This window comes from Poecile atricapillus, chromosome 4, assembly GCF_030490865.1.
Source record: "Poecile atricapillus isolate bPoeAtr1 chromosome 4, bPoeAtr1.hap1, whole genome shotgun sequence".
NCBI lineage: Eukaryota > Metazoa > Chordata > Aves > Passeriformes > Paridae > Poecile > Poecile atricapillus.
Window position 1 is genome coordinate 75,685,912 of NC_081252.1, and position 21,348 is coordinate 75,707,259.

General features: G+C 52.9%; 2 protein-coding genes across 2 annotated transcripts in view; one reads left to right on the forward strand and one right to left on the reverse strand.

Annotated features, from left to right (window-relative positions):
- Positions 1-21,348, forward strand: part of EMX1 (empty spiracles homeobox 1) — a 76,477-nt gene that overhangs the window by 37,272 nt on the left and 17,857 nt on the right. The window lies entirely within an intron of this gene.
- Positions 1-21,348, reverse strand: part of SFXN5 (sideroflexin 5) — a 115,152-nt gene that overhangs the window by 15,927 nt on the left and 77,877 nt on the right. Inside the window, 4 exon segments of the mRNA XM_058837780.1 lie at positions 4,212-4,329; positions 14,049-14,134; positions 15,787-15,902; positions 19,874-19,964. Of these exon segments, the coding sequence (XP_058693763.1) occupies positions 4,212-4,329; positions 14,049-14,134; positions 15,787-15,902; positions 19,874-19,964 (411 nt within the window).

Here is a 21,348-nt window from a genome sequence, read left to right on the forward strand (position 1 = left end):
ATTGACAGTTGGTGAAGAGGAGATTTCACTTGTTCCTCCTGTTAAACTGCATCTAATTAGTAATTACTGGTTCACTGTCATCTTTACTGCAATAATCCCACTGCACATTGGCTCATTAACCTTTTGCTTTTCTAAAGCAGCCTGCCAACAAGATGAAGGCTAAAACAGATTGGAAAACAATAGCTCAGCCTTGGATTTTAGGCTGTTTATTCCCCTTGTCCTGGAGATCCAAGAGCAAGATTATTTTCAAGGAAAGGCTGAAATCAGCCTCATTCCGGAAGACGCCTCGGTTTGCATTGAGCACCACCCAAAAAACGCCCTTTGAACTCCTCCCAGGGCCAGGGCAGGAGAGCTCAGGTGGTTGAAGGTTTCCCTGCCATTCTCCAGCTCCGTTTCTCCGTTTCCCAGCTGGCCCTATCCCCCTTTTCCCCAGGATCCCGCCGGGCTCCTGGTGGGTGCTGCTGAAGGAACGATCTGGAGGAGCAGGGCCCACGGGGCGCAACAGCAGCGGAGCAACCCCGTGGCTCTTTCTTCTGCTGCTACACTGAATTTCATTTGCACAAGTCCCATTTTCGGTTTGGAGCTGTCACAGCTGTTTCCATTGGCAGTGCATAGCTGAGTAGGAGTTGTCAGTGGGGATGCTGCGGGATTGGGAGAGGGAAGAGATTCCCCGGGGGGCATGGGAGGCAGTTGGAGGTTGTGGGCTAAATGCATTAACTACATGTTTCTCCTAAACTTAACAGCAGTGAATTACTCAATGCATATTGATGGGTTTAGGTACCACAGTTAACACTATCCTGGGATGACAAGAACGTTTCTCAGCAGCTCCAGCGTGAGTATTCCCAAGGATCCATGGTTTCGTGGCTGATACGAGGGGTTTATTTTTATAACGTTCTCTTTAAAGCCATAATATCTAGAAACAAGCTGTGATTCTGGAGCACCGCTGCAGAAATCCAAGTGGAATTTCATCCCTACAAAAGGCTCTGCTAGGCTGGATATCGACCCAAAAAAGGCTCAGGGTGCGTTAACCTTCCCAGCACGTGGAGTTTGCTCACCCCCAGAATTCCCTTTCCCTGACACTGGTGCCTCTGTTTGCAGCCAGAGCTCAGCTCTGATTTCACTGGAGTTGTTGTCACACAGGAATAACTCCAGAGCAGCTGCTGGGACAAGGAGGCTGCAATTATCCAGTAGATTTACTCAACCTGTTGCAAGGCTTCAGTTCTGCTGGAAAACCAGCTGTGAGTTTGAGCCCCGTTAGGAGAGAGGATCCAAGCGGCCACGCCAACTCCTGGCCCAAAACAGCCACGACACATCAGCCTCTGTTTGCTCCCTTCTTTGCAGAAGGCCGTGAGTGTGTGATTCAGGGCAGGGTTTGGATCCCTCACAACTCCTGCAGGGGTTGCTGCTCAGAGCACAGCCACGTGCTTGGGGCAGAGCACGTCTCTTACACCTCGTTGTTGATTTGCTCCCTGTAGTACTCGGTACAACAGCGTGGTCCCGTGACCGAGGCCATGGGAAAAGCAAAGATGTTCCCACCTGCTCACAGAGCCGTGTTTAAACACCTCTGAATTCCTTATCTGGCAAGACAGAATCATGGAATCATTCAGGCTGGAAAAGATTCCATCGAGCCCAAGCACTGGAGTTGATGGTCTGGCGATGAGCGCCCAAAAATTCTCAGGTTTTGAGAAACACTCCCTGCAAGGAGACTTGGATTTCCCATCCGGAAATGGATCCAGAGATTGTTCCAGGTAAATCACTCACTTTGCTCCTTGAGCATCCCCACAAAAACCTCCAAAGAGATTTCAGAAAACGGGGGGAATGTCCTTTGTAAACACTCACAGGTTTATAGAAAATGCAAACATAATGGGAAAATAGGCTGGGAGAGCTGGGAATGTTCCCCTGGAGAAGGACAAAATCCCGGGAATGCTGAGAGTCCCTGCAGGGGCTCCAGGAGAGCTGGAGAGGGACTGGGGCCAAGGGCTGCAGGGACAGGAGCCAGGGAATGGCTTCCCAAGGGAAAGGGGAGATTGGGCTGGGATCTTGGCAAGGAATTCCTGCCTGGGATTCTGCAATTCCCAGATTTGCTGGGGCTGCCCCTGGATCCCTGGCAGTGCCCAAGGCCAGGTTGGATCCTCCTGGGATGGTGGGAGGCTGGGGTGGGAGGGGATGGGATTTAGGGTCCCTCCTGTTCCAAACCATTCCTGGATTCTGTGACTGCTCAGCCCCGGCTGCCCGTGGAGCCGCTGACCCCGCGGCAGGAGCAGATGTGGGATCCAGCTGTGCAGGGCTCTCCCCTGGGGAGCAGGGCTGGGTCCCAGCAGGCAGAGCTCAGGCAGGCTCAGGGAGGGCTCCCTCTCCCTGGCAGGGTGTGTGGGCAGCGCACGTCATCCCGTCTGATCCCTAATCAGCGCTGATTCACGGCTCCACCGCCGGGAACATCTCAGCTGCCTTCAGAAGGTCACTCCCAACAACGCCGGCGCTTCCAGGACTGCCTGGTGCCTGCAATCCCAGTATCCCTGGAGGCATGGAAATTCAGCCCCGAGTTTTCCCTGTGGGTTAGAATTCATTCAGCTGCTGAAGCCAGCGAGATTTTCCCTGCTGGAATATCAGATTCTGCACAGGAGAAATGATCTGTCACCCGGAATGCCACAGTTCCAGCGGGAGGTGTCCCTGGGCCACCAGGAAACGAGAGGGTTTTCAAGGTCCTTCCAACCCAAACCATTTTAGATTTCCAGGATTTTGGAGGAACAGTGGCAATGTCACCTTTGGGATAAATGGGGTTGGTGGTACCTGCTGTGGTCTTGCTTCCCTGATTACCCCGAAAGAATTTTCCTGGAAATGGGGAGGAAATTGGAAATTTCCTGTGAAATTGCAGCGGGGAAGGTTTAAACTGGAAATTAGGAAGGAGTTCTTCCTGGAAAGGGTGGTCAGGCATTGGAAGGTGCTGCCCAGGGCAGGGGTGGAGCGCCCATCCCTGCAGGGATTTAAAGCCCTGTGCAGGTGGCACTTGGGGACACGGGCAGTGGTGGCCCTGGCACTGCTGGGGAACAGTTGGAGATCTCAGAGGGCTTTTCCAGCCTTAAAAACTCTCAGATTCTCCGGAGAAGGAGCAGAAGGGATGCTGTGTGCCCGAGCCTCCTTCCCACGGGCAGGTTGGACGTGCTCCAGGCTCTACCTTGAGCAGGTGCGAGAGCTGGCAGTGCTCCTCAGCCTTCCCGAGCCTCGCCTCGCGGCAGAGCTGGGCTCAGAGCACGGAGCTGGTGGCCGGGGAGCCGGGGCTGAGCTCCTGCCAGCAGCGCTGCCAGGCTCCGGGCACACACAGAGCCCGGGAGAGGCAGGGAAATCACATTGCTCCTGCAACTGGGGCTTGTGCAGCTCCTGACTGCAATGCTGTGTCTGCTCCTGATGGAAGGGCTCCAAAAACCATGTTGACTAATTAGAAAAAGTTTAAGGAAGAGCCATATGAATCATTAAAGCTTCAGCAAACACGTCTTTTAGCAAGAGGCTCCAAGACTGAGATGAATTCAGGTTCTTAGAGAGAAGGGACAGTTTTCTCAGCCTGGAGACAGCAAGAAGGACAACACAGAATTCCCGACGTGTTTGTCAGTCAGCACACAAGTGTACAGCAAGATTCCCTGGCTGGAAGTCATGGATGAACCCATCCAGACTGAAAAACTATGAATTAACCTGCAGACAGCGTAACAAACTCCTGATCAGCTCTTCAGGCTGACACAGAAAGAGCCCTGAGAGAGTCCTTGTGTGACGGAAGTTTTCTCCCTCAGGAATTGAGACCATCTCTGGAAATGTACAGATTTACAGCCAGGAAAAGCTCCAACCACCAATAAATAAATTCACCTGAGCAATCTGTTCAGCTAAATTGTTCTGAGTGACTGTGTTGGTCATTCCCTGCTCCTTGGCTGGTTTTCCTCTGTTCACTCCCAGGAGATGAAAAAGCAAAAACCCTCAGAGAAGCTGTAGGGAAGAACATCCCCCTCAAATGGTTGGCTCAGGCTCCTGGCCTCAGGGACAGAGCTTGGATTCCATATTTTACCTCCAAGGAAACCCCAGTGTGAGGGAGAGGGGCCTTTGCCTGCCTGGAGAGGCTGCAGAGCTGAGGAGAGGAGCACTGGCTCCATCAGGAGCACAGGAGCAGGACAGGAGGGCAGAGGGGCCGTGGTTGGTACCCCCGTGAGCCCCCGGCACGCACTGACCTCGGACATCTGCGGGAAGAGGCTGATGGCCAGGGGCAGGGCCAGGCCAAAGGCAGCGAGGCACACGAGGCTTTGGACCGGGAGAATCATCCGGGGACGGGACCTCAGGAGAGAAGTTCTGCAAGGGAAAGGCTTGGTTAGATCATTCCAGGACCCCCCTGGGTGGACACCCCTGCTCACCTGGCCCCCCTCTCCTCACCGCTGCCAGGCCCTTCCCAGAATCATGGAATGGGCTTGGGAAGAACCTTACAGGTGATCCAATTCCTCCTCCTGCCACGGGCAGGGACAGCTCCCACCGTGCCAGGGCTCTCCAGGCCTGCCCAGCCTGGCCCTGGGCACTGCCAGGGGGGCACAGCTCCCCCCCAGCAAGTCACCACCCCCAGCCCCAGTTCCACCCCACAGCGGGGTGAGGGGACCAGGTGACCCCAACACAGGTGACCCCACCACAGGTGATCCCAACACAGGTGACCCCACCACAGGTGACTCCACCACGGGTGACCCCACCACAGGTGACCCCACCATAGGTGACCCCATCACAGGTGACTCCACCACAGGTGACCCCACCACAGGTGACCCCATCACAGGTGACCCCACCACCGGTGACCCCTGTGATGACCAGCTGGAGCTGGTGCCCCGTGAGCAGAAGGAAATCAGGTCCTTGAGAGGCACTGGGAGGTCTGGGAGCTTTGGAGAAGACACTGGAAAAGGCACCATTGATGGAGCAATGGAGCCACAACATTGGCAAACCCCTTAATTTGTTAAAATCCAACATCTGCAGTGGGTGACGAGGATCTTTTAACATTTGCTGTTCCCAGGGGATGTTTATGAGTTCAAATCTTCAAACACCTGAAGATTCCTGCAAGGTCAGGTTCTGGGAATGGCCCAAAAGTGACTTTTCTGATGGAATTAGCACCAGAAAACTGGGACAACATTCAGCTGGTGGAAGCTGGTATATTCAATATATTCCAGGGTACGGGGCCTCAGGCAGTTCATCAGTGTTAAAGTGGAAAATATCATTTGTGAAGGATTTATTCCAGTGCCATTTACAAAAAGAATCCCTATCATTCCACTGGAAAAATGGGAATATGAACCAACAACCGCACCGGGAGTTTGGCTGGAATGTTCAGTGTGTGTGAGCAATGTGGAGAGGGAGTGGATCTGCTGCTGGGTTATTTGGGACACAGGGAACAGCAGGAGCTGGGCCAGGGCAGGCTCAGGTTGGATTTCAGGGAAAGGTTCTTCCCCAGAGGTGCTGGCACTGCCCAGGGAATGGGCACATTCCCAACTCCAAGCAGGAGCACTGCCAGGGGTGCCCAGGGTGGGATTGCTGGGGGGTCTGGGCAGGGCCAGGGCTCGGATGGATGATCCCTGAGGATTCAGCTCAGGATATTCCATGATTCCATGATCTCCTTCCCTCTGGGGCAGTCCCAGGAGCTCTCCTTGGCCAGGGAAGGTCCGAGAGACGACACCAACCCCCGGACATCCGTGCCTGGGGTGACATCACTGGGATTAAACCTCTCCCAACCCCATCTGCACCATTCCCAGGAGCCAGCCCAGGCTGTCCCTGCCCTGCCTTGGCATGGGGCTGCAGCCAGGGTGGAGCCCAGGTCACCTCAGCCCCTTGCTCCACGTCTGGTACCGGCTCCAAATGCACCTGGGTGACCTGATGGGAAGGAATTCACCCCCTGCTCCTGCCTGGGCACACTCAGCCTGTCAGGGCACACTCAGCCTTCATCCCCTGCTCTTGTCAGGGAACACTCAGCCTTTATCCTCTGCTCCTGCCTGGGCACACTCAGCCTCTCTGAGCACACTCAGCCTTCATCCCCTGCTCCTGTCAGGGAACACTCAGCCTCTCTGGGCACACTCAGCCTTCATCCCCTGCTCCTGTCTGAGCACACCCAGCCTCTCTGAGCACACTCAGCCTTCATCCCCTGCTCCTGTCAGGGAACACTCAGCCTCTCTGGGCACACTCAGCCTTTGTCCCCTGCTCCTGCCTGGGCACACCCAGCCTCTCTGAGCACACTCAGCCTGTCAGGGAACACTCAGCCTTTGTCCTCTGCTCCTCTTCCTGAGCACACTCAGCCTGTCTGGGCACACTCAGCCGTCATCTCCTGCTCCTCTTAGGGCACACTCAGCCTTTGTCCCCTGCTCCTGCCTGGGCACACTCAGCCTGTTTGGGTACACCCAGCCTCTCTGAGCACACTCAGCCTTCATCCCCTGCTCTTGCCTGGCACACTCAGCTTCTCTGGGGACACTCAGACTTTGTTCCCTGCTCCTCTCAGGGCACACTCAGCCTCTCTGAGCACACTCAGCCTCCCCTCCCTTGCTGAGAGCTGCCTCCATCTCCGTCAGCCTGGGGAGACGTGGGGAGAGCAAACACCAGGATTTATCTCCTCCAGCATCTCAGCTCCTCGCTAATAAGCTCTCGAGACGGAGTTGATCCTATCAATTTGTGCTGTGAAAGTCAAGCTTCTGTTCTCCAGTGCTGAGCTGCTCTGTGCTGCACGGAGCACACTGCAGCTCAGGTCCTCCCACAGAAACCTGATAGGCTTCATCCCAGCGGGACAGCAGGTCACCTGGCCAAGGAGGACAGCAGGTCACCTGGCCCAGCAGGAGAGGTGACCTGTCCAAGGAGGAGAGGTGACCTGTCCCAGCAGGAGAAGTCACCTGTCCCAGGAGGACAGCAGGTCACCTATCCCAGAAGGTCACCTGTCCCAGCAGGAGAGGTGACCTGTCTAAGGAGGAGAGATCACCTCTTCAAGGAGGAGAAGTCACCTGTCCCAGCAGGAGAAATCACCTGTCCCAGCAGGAGAGGTGACCTGTCCAAGGAGGAGAGGTGACCTGTCCCATCAGGACAGCAGGTGACCTGTTCCAGCAGGAGAAGTCACCTGTCCCAGCAGGAGAAGTCACCTGTCCCAGCAGGTGACCTGTCCCAGCAGGACAGCAGTGACTGCTCCACACCCTTGAAGCCCTCCCTGTTGCAGGGCTGCCGTGGCTGAGCTGTGACCATCCCTGGGATGCTCTGGGCAGCTCCTGGAGCTGTTTCTCCCGCTGGAGCTGCTGTGATCCGTGAGAGGCTGGGACAATCCCAGGAGCAGGCTCCTCGCAGCCTCCCCGGGGCTCAAGGCCTCGCTGTGACACCACCCCTGACATCTCCATTTGGAACTGCACCCTCTGTAATTACTGCCCTGTCGGGGACCTTATAATCACCCCAGTAAAACCTCAACCAATTTAAAACGATCCTGGGCCCAGCCCCCAGGTGTGACTTCCAGGGGTGCTTCCAACTCAGGCCAGTTCAAATTACAAGGGCCGACCTCCTAATTAGGTAGAGTTTATGGCTCGATTTAAAAAGGAGAGCAGACTAATTAACACATGTAGTGCAATGTCTTAATTGGGATTCAGATTGGAGAATTTGTGTGGTTCAGAATAAATGACTCATAATTAGCCAAGAGGTCCGGTTTTCTCCCGTCCCTGGGATCCCTGCTCCCGACACCGAGCTCGGGAGGATGGGGAGTTAAATATTGCATTTTGTGAGCTGCCAGCTGCAATGCAAATCCCTTTTCACCCATTAACCCCCCATGGGAAGGCAGTGATGAGGAGCTTCCAAAGGCTTCCACTGCAGAGGATCAGCACAGACTGGAAATAAATAAAATGAATATCCACGTGGTGAGGAGGGATTTAGGTTCCACTGCTGCCCTGCGTGCTCTGCCCAAGGGTGGCGTCAGGGAACGGGGAGCTCTGCACCTCCAGAACCCCCTGACAGCCCAGCCCTGGCATCTTCTGGAGCCTAAAACATGCCAGGGTGAGGAAACTCACCCAGGCCAACCTCCCTGCTCAAACAGGAGCACAGAATTCAGGATTGTGTCCAGATGGATTTTGAGTCTCCCAAAAGACACTCAAAAAAAGAGATGCTAAAAATCGAATTACCCATCATCTCCAGGGATGTTCAAAAAGCAGGAGGTGCTAAAAGAGCAGAGGAAGGAGCCTGATTCACTCACAAGAGCAAACCCCACCCCACCCCAGCTGCAGGGGGATTGGTGCTGTTCCACAGGAGAGTTTTGGAGACCTCACCCCATCCACGGGACAGGAGCAGCTTTGGGATTAACCCTGGCTCAGATTATTCAGCAAGGGGTTGGAAAGTTTGCACTGAGAGGTCTCACACTGGAAAGCTGCAGGAGGTCAAGGGAATAATGGAATGGTTGGGGTTGGGAGGGACCTTAAAGCCCATCAGGGACAGCTCCAGCCCCAGTGTCCAGCCTGGCCTTGGGCACTGCCAGGGATCCAGGGGCAGCCCCAGCTGCTCTGGGCACCTGTGCCAGGGTCTTGCACCCTCCCAGCCAGGAATTCCTTCCCCAGACCCGATCCAAACCTGATCCAAACCTCCCCTCCCTCAGGTGGAGACCATCTCTCCTTGTCCTTTCACTCCCTGCTCTTGGGAAAAGCTCCTCTCCAGCCTTTCGTGGGCCCCCTTTAACATGTTTATTTTATTGTCCCCAAGTTTACAACACAACATTTTGGCCCTGTGTCATCATCAGAACTGACCCACGACTCTCCCCTGACCTCTGGGTGGCGAAGAACAGAAAACTTTGCAACAATTCCCTCCTCCTCCTCCTCCTCCTCCTCCTCCTCTTTTCCTTCGAGCTTTGTTCCTTTTCCCCCTCCAACCCCCCAGTGCCTCTTCCTCCTGCAATTTCCCTTTACAACTTTTGCTGGGAGGACTCTGGAAGAGGCAGGGAAGGCTCTGGGAATGTTGAGCCGAGTGCTGAGGGACGCAGCGGAGGCAGCCGAGCCCGCGGCTCCCGTCTCGCCGTGCCGCAGCGCAGTGTCCGTAGGTACAAACACACAGACAGTGCATCTGCTGCACAGAGACAGGGTGTTGGAGCTCTTGTAAATACACCTTCATTCAACTTTCATCACAGTGTTCATTAGTGGTTGAAATTTTGCATAATTTGGCAGCTGCCTCTGGCGTTTTTCAGGAGGTGCTGTAATTTATTCCATATGGAAGTCAGGCGCTGCACTCCGAAGGAGTTATCGGGTGCGCTGAACCAGGGCTGTATTTGTCTGGGAGGAGGTGTCAGATGCTAAACTAAACATGACAGGAGTGAACCCAAGTCTCCCAGCTGACAGATTCTCTGGGGTTTGCTATAAACAGGTTCAGAGGCAGCGCAGACACCGCGAGACGCCGGCGCCTGCTGCAGGGCACCGGGGCTGGAGCTTGGGGGATCCTCAGGGACCCCAAACTCCTCACAACGCCCCTCTGATGTGCCAAGCAAGTTTGGGATCCCCAGATCCCCCTTCTGCTGGACCCTCCCAGAGCCTGTCAGGTCTCCGCTCTGTTCCCGAGCTTTTCTCGCTCGTTTTGGGTTGTTTTGGGAAATCTGAGCTCTACCAGTGACCAGCAGCTCTGCTGTCCCATCCAGCCAGGCCTCACCCCGCAGCTCCAGCCCGGTGCCCCTCCAGAGGATGCCAGCTGAGGGGGGTTTGGGGTTTTTGTGCTTGATTGACACCATTAGAGGAGCAGTTTCCGTGTTTTCTCTGGGAAGGGCCCCGCAGCTGAAGGTGTCGCTGCCGGCAGCTGCTGAGTCCAAACAAACTTCACTGAGGGCCGAGCCGGACGGGGCCGTGGGGGGAAAGCACCTGTGGGGAGAGGGATGTGGGAACACCCTGCTCACACTGACACGGGAATATCTCCGGGAAAAGTCCACGGGAACGAGGGCCAGGAGGGCCTCCCAGTTCTGCAGTGACAAACACGGCTCAGGAGGAGGAAAATGCCCTTCCAGCACCACCGAGCACTGGCCAGCCCCCAGGAAAACCCATTTTTCCCAGTGCCACCAATTTAGCTCAGCCAGAGCAGCTCTGCAGTGCTGATCCAGCCTGGGAGCAGCCTGGTTTTATGGGATTTACAGGAAAACAGCCCTGAGAACCGCTGCATGAGGAGGGTTTGGAGATGAGGAGGAGCAGAAATGCTCCTCTTCCACAGACACAACTGTTCTGCTCCCATCTCTCCCTCACTGCTGCGCACTGCCAGCAGTTCCAGCTTTGGCTCTTGCACAGACACTGCCCAGCCAGCTCCAAGGCCTCCTCCAGCACATCCTGACATTCCCGAGCTCTCAGAACCTTCTCAGTCCTGCTCCGTGCTTCAGACCCCGTGCAAGATCTTCTCTGAGGGGCTGGGAGGAGGCTGAGGACAAGGATGAAAGAGGAGCTCCGGTTCTCCACTCCCCACTCAGAGAAGCCCCAAAAGTGTCCCCAGCAGTCGCTGGTGATGGACTGAGCCTCTCCAGCCCTTGGAGCCAGGAAAGTGCAGCTCAGGCTGCCCCTGGAGCCAGCCTGGCCTGCACAAACCAGCCCTGCGAGGAGCAGGAGCTGCGCGAAGGCCGCTGGAGAGGCCTTGGACGGGAGCAAACAGCTCCACATCCCCGATTTCATCGGAACCACCAACAAAGGAAGCGCCTGGATAACGGGAATAGAGGGAAATGGGGAGGAAGAGCCCCAATTCCCGCACCAGAGAATCCCCACCGCCGGCTCCGCGCCGCGCAAGAGTCGCCCTCATCCCGCAGACACCGCCAAGCCGATATTTTTCCCGCATGGAAGTTGCCAGCGCAGATATTATTTATAAAACCTCAATGAGAATACATCTGCACAAAATAACTGACACCGTGTTCCCTGCGTGGCATATGCAGGCTGAAAATAAACATTGATTCTATATGTTCACCGCTCCAACAGAGCGTCCAAGCAGCAGGAAATGCATGAAACATGGGGAAGAATGGGAGCGCGGCAGTGGGAGGGAACATGGAATTACTTGGAGAGCAGAGAAGGCGGCCCTGGGAGTTAAAATACACAGCAGGCAAAGAGACGAGAGGAGCCAAGAGAGCTGAAAAAAATGGCACAAGAGACGAGAGAGGCAGCTGGGGGAGTTAAAACATGCAGATGGAGAGATGGCTGGGAGAGAGGAAAGACCTGGATCCGAGCGGAGAGACGGCGGCCGGGAACTGGCCACTTAAAATAAACTTTGGGAGCGGCGAGGTGCAGGCGAGGCGGGGAGAATTCCTGGGATCTGAAACCCTGCTGGGAGCAGGGGCTGGGCCCTGGAGGGCTGGGAGTGCCATCACCCACCTGCAGTTGGCATCACACCGGGCACAGGAATCGTCCCCTGCTTCCACATCCCAAACTCAAACTCCTTGGAGGGATTGCTCCCTTCCTTCCCTACATCCCAAATTCAAATTCATTGGAGGAATCACTCTCTTCCTTCTCCACAATCCCAAATTCAAATCCATTGGGGGAATCGTCCCCTCTTTCCCACAATCCCATATTCAAATCCACTGGAGGAAAATCCCCTGCTTTCCACATCCCAAACTCAAACTCCTTGGAGGAATTGTTCCCTTCCTTCCCCACAATCCCAAATGCAAATCCATTGGAGGAATCACTCCCTTCCTTCTCCACAATCCCAAATTCAAATCCACTGGAAGAATCTTCCCCTCCTTCCCATAATCCCAAATGTAAATCCATTGTAAGAACTGTTCCCTTCCTTCCCCACAATCCCAAATGTAAATCCATTGGAGGAATTGTTCCCTTCCTTCCCCCAGAATTCCAAATGTAAATCCACTGGGGGAATTGTTCCCTTCCTTCCCCACAATTCCACTGGAAGCATCCTCCCCTCCCTCCCACAATCCCAATGGAAATGACTCTGAGGAATTGCTGCCCTCTTTCCCCACATTCCCAAATCCAGGTTGTGACTCCTGATCCCAGCTCTCCCTCTGGGACACGTTCACCCTCCCGTTTACAGCCCCTGTAGGGATTTCTATAAATAATAATTTATAAATAAAATAAAATTTATAAATAAAATAGTATATATATTAATAATATATTAGTAATATAAAATATTTTTAAATATTTTATATTTTAATAAAATATAAAATATAAATAAAATACAATAAATTATATTATTATATTAAATATTATATAATAAATTATAAATAAAAAAATTTAAAACCTTCCTCAAACTCAAATCCTAAAATTCATAGAGTTGCACTTTCCCCTAAATGCTCCAAAGGGGTTTTTTCTCCCCAAAATGAGCTTCCAGCTCTGAGTGAGCCCTTTGGGAAGCACTTTCCAGGTCTGGGGGTTGGCCTCAGAGCCCTCAGGTGCAGCCAGGGCAGTCCCAGGGGTGCTCCAGGGATTCCACACCTCACTCCCATCCCTGCTGCTCCTCACTCCCAGCCCTCCAGGAATCCGAGGATATCTGATGGAAAACGAGGCAGGCACAAAGCTCTGGGGAGAATTCAGGCAGGCAAAAGCAGAGCCCGGATATTTTTATACCCAAGGAGTTTTCGTGGCAGTGAGGAGGAAAATTTTCTCTCACAAACGTGAATTAAAGCTTCCAATAAGTTAAAATGATTTTTTTTTTTTTCAGGGCAATCTGCTGTAAGTTCACAGATAAAATCAGTTTTAGTAAGGCCTGCACTGAGCACAGGTGCATTCAGCAAAACTCGTCAAGGATTTATGATGCCCCCAAGGACAAAGAAATGATTTATTGGTTTTGTTTTGCTGCAAAGGACGGAGCAAATTTCACCAGCAGTTTTATTTTCTCCCCAGGTGCCAATCCAATTTTCCTGTCAGGTTTATTTCAGCTTGGGGCCGGCCCAGGATGGGCCCTCAGTGTGTCCTGCCAGAGACAAAGATTTATTAATTTAGAGAGGAGTCTTCTACAAATTTCTCCAGATTTTTTGCACATAAAAGATTTTATCTGTGGATACCCAGCAAAAGGTCCTTTGAAGCAATAAAACCATTTATCCTGAGTGTTGATTTTATTTGGGATGGTTAAATGGGAACCAGTTAAACCAGTGGGAGCACACAGATCCACCTGAGTGCAAAGCCTCAGTTCCTACTCACACCTCGGAGGAAATCACTCCAGAATAAATTCCTCCAGAGCCAGGAACTCCAGAGCAAGGCACAGCCACTCCCAGGCACCTTCCCAGCAGATCCTGCAGGAAATCCTGGCCTGGGACCACGTGGGGGACAAAGGGACCTGGGGCAGGGAAGAGGCTGCAGGGATTTTGTCCAGAAGGAAAATGAAATAAAAGTCAAATGTTTTGCACAAAATGAGGGGGGCTGGAATCTGCTCCTCACTGGAATTAGATGGTCTTTAAGGTCTCTCCCTACCCAAATTCCATGATTCCTTGAAAATCTCTGGCTGAACAGCAGCCAAACCCTTTTAATCTCTGATGTTTGGTAAGTGGAGAATGAAAATCAGGGGAAGTTCTGCACTGGGTTTGGAGGGTTTTGTCTCACCCTGAGCTCCCTTTTTGGGTTATTCCAGCTGCTGGGGGTCAGGGATGGCTTGGAATAATCACATCAGTATAAAATATCAACAAACTGGGTGTTGGTGCAAAATGATGGAAGGTGGAAATTTAATGAGCTAAAAATAGATTTTGTGGATGAAATTTGGGGGGGACCTTGTGGCTCTGCACAGCTCCTGCCAGGAGGGGACAGCCAGGGGTGGGTTTGGGATCTTATCCCAGGGAACAGGGACAGGAGGAGAGTGAACAGCAGCAGGAGGGTTTAGGTTGGATTTGGGGGAAATTCCTCCATGGAAAGGGTTGTGAAGCATCGAGAGGGGCTCTCCCAGGGCAGGGCTGGAGCCCCCATCCCTGGGGCATTTCCAAGCCCTGTGGACGTGGGGCAGCGGTGGCAGGGCTGGGGATGGACTCGATGACCGAGCAGGACCTTTCCAACCCAAACCATCCCAGGATCCCATGAAAAATCAATTCCTGACACCCAGCAAGGACCTTCCCGCCCCTCCCCTCGGGATCTCCCCGCTCCCCCCAGCACACTCACTTCTCCAGCACGGACATGATGATGGGAGGTAGAACCAGTATAGGCATGGGCAGGACCACTCTGGTCAGGGCCGTTTCCAGCAGAGCCTGTGGAGCAAAAACAAACACATCCAGACATCCCAGAGAGAGCCAGGATGGACCTGCTGGGCTCTTGATGGCAAAGGGAGGATCAGCAGCCGCTGCCAGCTCCGCCAGGAGCCGCTTGGTCACAACATTCCGGGTCACAAACCCAGCAGAACAAACAGAGACACGCCAGAGCTGCCCTGGCTTCACCTGGCCTGACCAAAAGTGTCCAGAGGCTCCTCTGAGCCCTCCCTCCTGGCTACACTCACCAGAAGGAGCAACCAGAGTGGGGTTTGGAGAGGCCCAGAGATCTTCCAGGACCTGCAGGGGCTCCAGGAGAGCTGGAGAGGGACTGGGGCCAAGGGCTGCAGGGACAGGAGCCCTTTCCCATGGCTTCCCAAGGGAAAGGGGAGATTGGGCTGGGATCTTGGCAAGGAATTCCTGCCTGGGATTCTGCAATTCCCAGATTTGCTGGGGCTGCCCCTGCATCCCTGGGAGTATCCTGGACATTGGGATTGGATCCAGCTGGGATCCTGGGAGCTGTCCCTGCCATGGATGGGGGGGAATGGGTGGGATTTATGATCCCTTCCACCCAAAGCACTCCATGATTTTACACCACAGGGACATCTCCATCACAACAAACCTCACACAGGGACAGCTGTGTCCCACTGAGGAGCTGCCACGTTTTACACAACGAAAACCAGGATTAACCTATCCAGGGAGAAGCTCTGGGATTGGATGGCAGCTGAGCAGAAGTTCCCAAAACTCCCCAATTTTGTGATTAAGCTCCACCTACATCGCTCTTGCAGCACCTTCACTTTTAATCTTTATTTTCTCTTTCAACCTTCACTTTTAATCTTTATTTTCCCTTTCAACCATCAGGATGGAGAGGGTGAAGTGGGTCCTGGAGCCCATTAATGGAAGTGAGGAAAACTGGCTCCAAGAAGTGTCTCTGAGCCCTTCAGCAGATTGTTTGAATCCCCCTGTTAAACAACAATATGGAGAGCTCTCGAGATCTCCCCGTTCCTGCCGAGGACTGCGGAGCTGTGCATTAATTGCTGTCTCTGGATGCCTTGGACAGAAGGAGGGAGGGAAATGCCAAGCATTATATTATTAACTCCTGTGCCTGGGCGTGTGCTCAGCGCAGCTCCACATCTCAGCCCAGAGCCCACTTGGAAACCACAGCTCAGGGGGTGCTTGGGAGCCAGAACTGGGAAGGGAGCAGGTCCAGGCTGGCACCGAGTGGGTTACGGGAAAGTAAAGCAGGTGAGGTTCATGAGGGCTGGCACATCTGGCTGCCCTCACACCTGGCTGCCCTCACACCTGGCTGCCCTCACACCTGGCTGCCCTCATCCCAATTTGGGGGCAGTTTTTAAGGCAGGTTTGGCAGGGAAGGGCTGAAAAGCCGCTCAGCTCAGAGTCCTCCTCATCTGGGAGAAGGTGTGAGGGATCTTCGCTGGGAATTCCACAAGGAATCCCTGTGGGAGCATCAGGATCCTCCCAGCGTCAATCCGTGCCCTTCCAAACCACTGGGGCCACTCCCCGAATTTCCCTGGCTGACACAAATCCTTGCTCTCTGGATCTGCTCCGTCCCCAGCTCCGAAAGCCGTGGATTCCAGTGGCTGTGGGACGTGTCCAGCCTGGGCTCAGCCGTGTCCCAGCCCCTCGGAACTCACATGTTTGGCAGCAACTCTGGAGGAGCCCACGATGTTCCCATTGTCGTCCAGCACGTCGATCCCCTCCTCCAGCTCCGTGTGCCTCATCAGGACCACGTTGCAGATGTTGGCACTGGCTGAGGAGGAGAAAGGCAGGAGGATCAGCCCTGCTCAGTCCCCACGGGCAGCTCCTGTTTGCCCTGAGCGCCCTCCAGATTTCCTCCCCTCACTCTGCTCAGGTGGATCGCTCTGATCCCAAAAGACAACGGGATTCTCAAGGAGAATAATAACCAGGTTTTCTCCCTGGTACTGTAGGGGCAAGCAGGACTACAGGAAGGTCCAGTGCAAGGTGTCCTCACCTGTGGTTGGAGCCAGATGGTCTTCGAGGCTCCTTCCAGCCCAAACCATTCCATCATTTCACAGATTTTTGGGGAAAATGGCTCCGTGCACCAGGACTTTCCTGACCCCTCCTCCTTGCCCAGTCTGTGGCTCCTGAGGCCTCGAGATGATCCCAAATTCTGTCTCTCAAGACATTGGGGTTGAGCACCACCCTCCCACGTGCAGCCCCTCCCTCAGGCTCAGGCACTTCCCAACTTCTCCCAAAGAAAAGCTGCTAATTCCCACAAAACTTTTGGGCTGATCAAGTGGCATTTTCCAGCACTCCCCACACCACATTTCCCTGCAAACTTTCCACCCAGAACTGAGACAAACCCACTGTTGCTGCAAGTACCAGTGCCTTCCAAAAATGTGTTTCTGCGCTGCTTGATGGGTTAATATTCGCTAATTAATCTCAATTCATGTCATATAACAAATGTCTAATTTTTTGAGGGTGGTGGGTGGGTGAGCCCTCTCCGAAGGCAGCTCTCTGCAATCAAGGATGATTTGTGGTGACAAATGCTCCTTCCACTCGAGAGGGAGAGGAACACACACACACGCACACTCTGTCTCTCTCTTTAATATTCCAACTACCAGACCACTCTTCCCATCTATCAAAATATCTGCGTTCCCAAGCCTCCAGCTCCCCAATCCCAGATAAAAAACAAAACAAGCCCCTTCATTTAAAGCAAGTTGAGCCCCCTGTGGTGTTTTTTTTGCGTTTCTAACACCCTCACGCCCCGTCCTTCTCGCCATCCATCAGAAGGGAGCGGATAAAACGCCCCAGCGGAGCTGCTTTGGCCAGGGACGCCCTGGCACGGAGCTCCTGACAGGCTCAGCATGGGCTGGCCAGCCCTGACGCTCCCGAGATGCTTTTGCAAGGTTCTGGATCCCCTGACCTGGTCCCAAAGCCAAAAGCTGCTCCCAGCCCGCTCGTCTGAGCCGAGCCGCTCACGTAAGCGCTCCCCTTCTGCTTTCCCAGAGAGCAGAAAGCGCCGCTAATTACGGCTAAACTTGGATTTCGTGGACGTCTCAGATGCACGGGGTGGGGTGAGAAATAAATAAATATCCGTGCAGACAAAGTGATCTGCAGGATTTGGGAAGAAATTGTGATAATGTGGCCTGGAAACTGCGGCTGTGAGAGCGCTCTGAGGCACACGGGAAGCTGGGTCCGGGCTCCAGACCAAGCCACCACCCCACCCCGGGGTGCTTGTAGGTATTTTTGCTAGCCCAGGGTGCTTTCCACACTCTAAATCTGTCCTTGGGCATCACCTAAACACAATGATTCTAACCACACACACACACAAAAAAGCCCTAGGAGAAGAAATCCTCCCTCCCTCTCTCTTCTCTCCAGTGAGGATCTTTCCAAAAGCTTTCCTTTCCTTCAGATCACGTTTGAGATGAGATTTTTGGGGTTTTCTAAGGATTTTTAGCCATGAGCATCTCCAGTGTAAAGCACACCCTCACCAGTGACACCCTGGCCTTGTGGACAGCTGTTCACCCCCAGTTCTGGGGCAGAAAAGGGTGAATTTGGCTCCTTGAATTCCCTGGGCACCGAGATCCTCCCTCTCCTCACCTCTGAGAAAGGATCCAGCCCCTCCCTGCTCAAATTCAGGCTCCAAGACCCTCCTTCCCTTTCCTGATCTTCCCATGGGTGACCCCAGAGGATGCTCCCGTCCCAAACCCTTTTCCAGAGGTGCAGCCTCTGGCTCTGCAGGGCCTTGGCACCTCCAGGCTGGTTTTGGGGATCCATCCCCTGGAGCTGGGCGGGATTTTTTGGATGATTTGGGATTTCCAGCTGCTCCTCAGAGGAGGGTGAGGGCAGGGCCTGGAGTTCAGTGTGTCCTCCAGGCTGCAGGGGGGTACAAACCCCTCCTGGAGAAGGCACCGAGAGCTTGCCCAGCTTCCCAAAGCTCCATGGAGACCTCAGGAACATCCCTGCTGGAGTTTGGGCTGTCCTCACCCCCAGCAGCAGCTCCCCAGGCCTCCCCCTCCCGTGGAAACTTGGGATGGGACCCTCAATCCTGGATGTCCCTCCAGTTCTCCCAACCAGCTCTGGAGCTCAGCAGAGAGGGAGGCAAGGAAGGGATGGGGAAACCTCTTTAATTTCACAGAATCACGGAATTATTAAGGCTGGAAAAGACCTCTAAGATCATCAATCCAAGCATCAACCCTCACTGCCAGACCCACCACTAAACCCCAGCCCTGAGGAACGAATCCGTGGGGTTTTGGAGCAAGAGCTTTACCCTGGTGTTTGGCTTTTCATGCAGAAATAGAGAATTTCTGCCTTTCTGCTGGGGGCTGGAGGTTCAAAAGTGATTGGGAGACACATCTTAATTAAGGGTTTGCCCAGGTCTACAAACCAGCAATTAGTTGGGAGGATCCCTGATGCCCTGGCTCATAACGAAGCATGACAAATAAAACATTAGCTGGAGAATTAATTACAGGCTAAACAAATTAATGATGGGTCCTCAATCAATGGCAACACAAACACCTGGGTGTGAAAAGAGATCAGCCCTGCAGCAAGGATTTCCTGCCTGTCTTTGTCTCAAACCCCTCCTCAGAGCTGCCTCTCAGGGCTTGAACTCATCCCTTGAGCTCTCCTGGTTATAAAAACCCAAGGAAAGATGAATCCCTCAGAAACAGATCCAGGAAAAGTCCCAGGGAAACAACAGCAATGCCCAAAGATCCCCTGTGCACAAGGAAAGGGCTCAGGACACAATCCCATCACCCCTGCTCTGCAGGCAGGGAAAGCTGCTGCTTTTCTGGCAGAAAAGAGGGGAAAAAAAACCCTCAAGCAGCTCAAGAATCGAGGGACACAACAACCAGTTCTCTGCTCAAAAAGGAGCTGGAAGGCCAGAGAAAGTGAGAGCAGCAGACAGGAAAAGGGGCTCAGGAGAGCTCTGAGGATGTGGCACTTGCACAGCAAAGGAAAAACCTGAGAGGAAAATTAATTTAATTAATTAATTTAATTAATGGCATTAAATGGCTGGAAAAGGCACCTGGAATAGGGAGCAAACCCCATTTTTTCGTGATTTCCTCCATGCCTGGGCAATTTTTTTCACCATCTTTGTAAATAAACAAGCTTACAGAAAAAATTACCCCAAAGCCACTGGTGGTTTCTTCAGGGCTGAAATAACTCAGCATTTGCTGGGGGCTGGAACCACAGGGCCCAGTAAGGCTGAGTCCAGGGCATCCCTTCCCTCAAGCACAGGGCTGATAAAACACCAATAAAATGTTCCAAAAAAAACCCCCAAACAGCCCAAACCAAAAGGCCAGGAGCAGCCTCAGTCCTGCACACACTTGGGGCTGCTCTGAATCAGATTCAGATTTCTGAATCTCAGAAATCTGCGCAGTCAGAGCAGAACCAATTCTTTGTGTTTTGTTGGGAAATAACCACCGTGATCTGGCGCAGTTCAGCCCAGATCCTGCAAAGGAAAGGCGCTCAGGTCGGAATGCTCGAGGAGCAGTCGGTGCTGATCGCTTCTGAAGCTGCTTCAGAGTGGAAAGTGCAGCTGGAAGCCCTGAGGAGCTGCCTCCACCGGCAGCTTCGCAGCATTTTCCTGCCAAAATTCTGCTTTTCAGAGTCCCATCCCCGCCTGTCCCAGCTCAGGGAGCACCGCTGAGGGGACACGAGCAGGAAGGAAGGAGCTGTGCCCACCCCAGTGGCTCCTGGCCACCTGCAGGTTTGCAGCCACCACTTGGAATAAAAAGAAAAGGAATTTTTCCTTACCGACAGCAGGGAATGGCACGAACCTCTGGATCAGGAGCCGAGTGGCCGGGGTAAACTTGTTTGCTCTCTGGATCAGAACATTAAGGCCCACCTTGGGATGGAGAAAACAAAGCAGAGAAGCAGAGTTAATGACCAGGAGCAGGGCAGACAGCACAGTTTGGGGTCTCTTCCCATGAAGAGGAGTTTGAGAGCTAAACCTCCCCCAGCTGAAGGGTTTGGCTGTGCTGGGCTCAACCCTTTGGTCAATACAGGGTTAAATCCAATGGTTGAGCTTAAAACAAGGGTTGAACGCAACCTTTGGGCTTAAATGAAGTGGTGAACCCAACTCCTGGGTTTAAATGAAGGATTGAACACAATTCTTGGGTTTAAATTAAGGATTGAGCCCAACTCTCGGGTTTAAATGAAGGATTGAACCCAGCCATTGGGTTTAAATGAAGGATTGAACCCAACTCCTGGGTTTAAATTAAGGATTGAGCCCAACTCTTGGGTTTAAATGAAGGATTGAACACAGCTCTTGAGTGCAAATGAAGGATTGAACCCAACTCTTGAGTTCAAATGAAGGATTGAACCCAGCGCTTGGATTTAAATTAAGGACTGAACCCAACCATTGGGTTTAAATCAAGGATTGAACACAGCTCTTGGTTTTAAATGAAGGACTGAACTCAAGCATTGGTTTGAACTCAACTGTTGGGTTTAAATTAAGGACTGAACACAACCACTGGGTTTAAATGAAGGTTGAACTCAACTGTTGGGTTTAAATTAAGGATTGAACCCAACTCTTGGGTTTTCACAAAGTGTTGAACCCAATGGTTGGATAGGACCAAACCATCAGGTTTAAATTAAGAACTGAGCCCAAGGGTTGGGTTTATATGGAGAGCTGAACCCAGCCTTTGGGTTTAAACCCTTCCCAGCTAAAAGATAAGCCAGAAACCACTCCAACACCATCCAGCCCTTCTGGAAATGCCCTTGCCTGGATTTTTTCCCAGTTCACCATAATTTTCCCCATCCACCACAAAATCCTTGGGACTGGCAGTCCTCACCCAGATTTCAGTGGTGGTGGTGGCCCAACACAATTAATTCCTTCTCCAAGGGCCTGGACTACACAGCCCCATCCAGTGTCAAGACTTGGGCTGAAAAGTTTATTATAACCACGGATTTATTTTTGTTGGCTCATCCAACCCTTGAATAACGCAGAGCTGTCCATGGTTTGTGATGGCTCCGAGTCGTGGTGGAAGTTCATGGAAACAGCCCAGAGGAGTCGCTGCCTCCTGAGCCTCACATCGATAACGATGAAAAATGGGAGAATCCCAAAATCGGCTTCATGCACAAATGGGGCCAAAATTAACCAGATCTACTCATGGGAAATGACTTCTGTCTTTAAATTACTCTTCCTCACAAGATTTTCTCTTTTTCACATCCCCTTTCCCCCCCAAAAAAACCCCAAATGCACAAATGAAACCAAATAGCCCCAACCC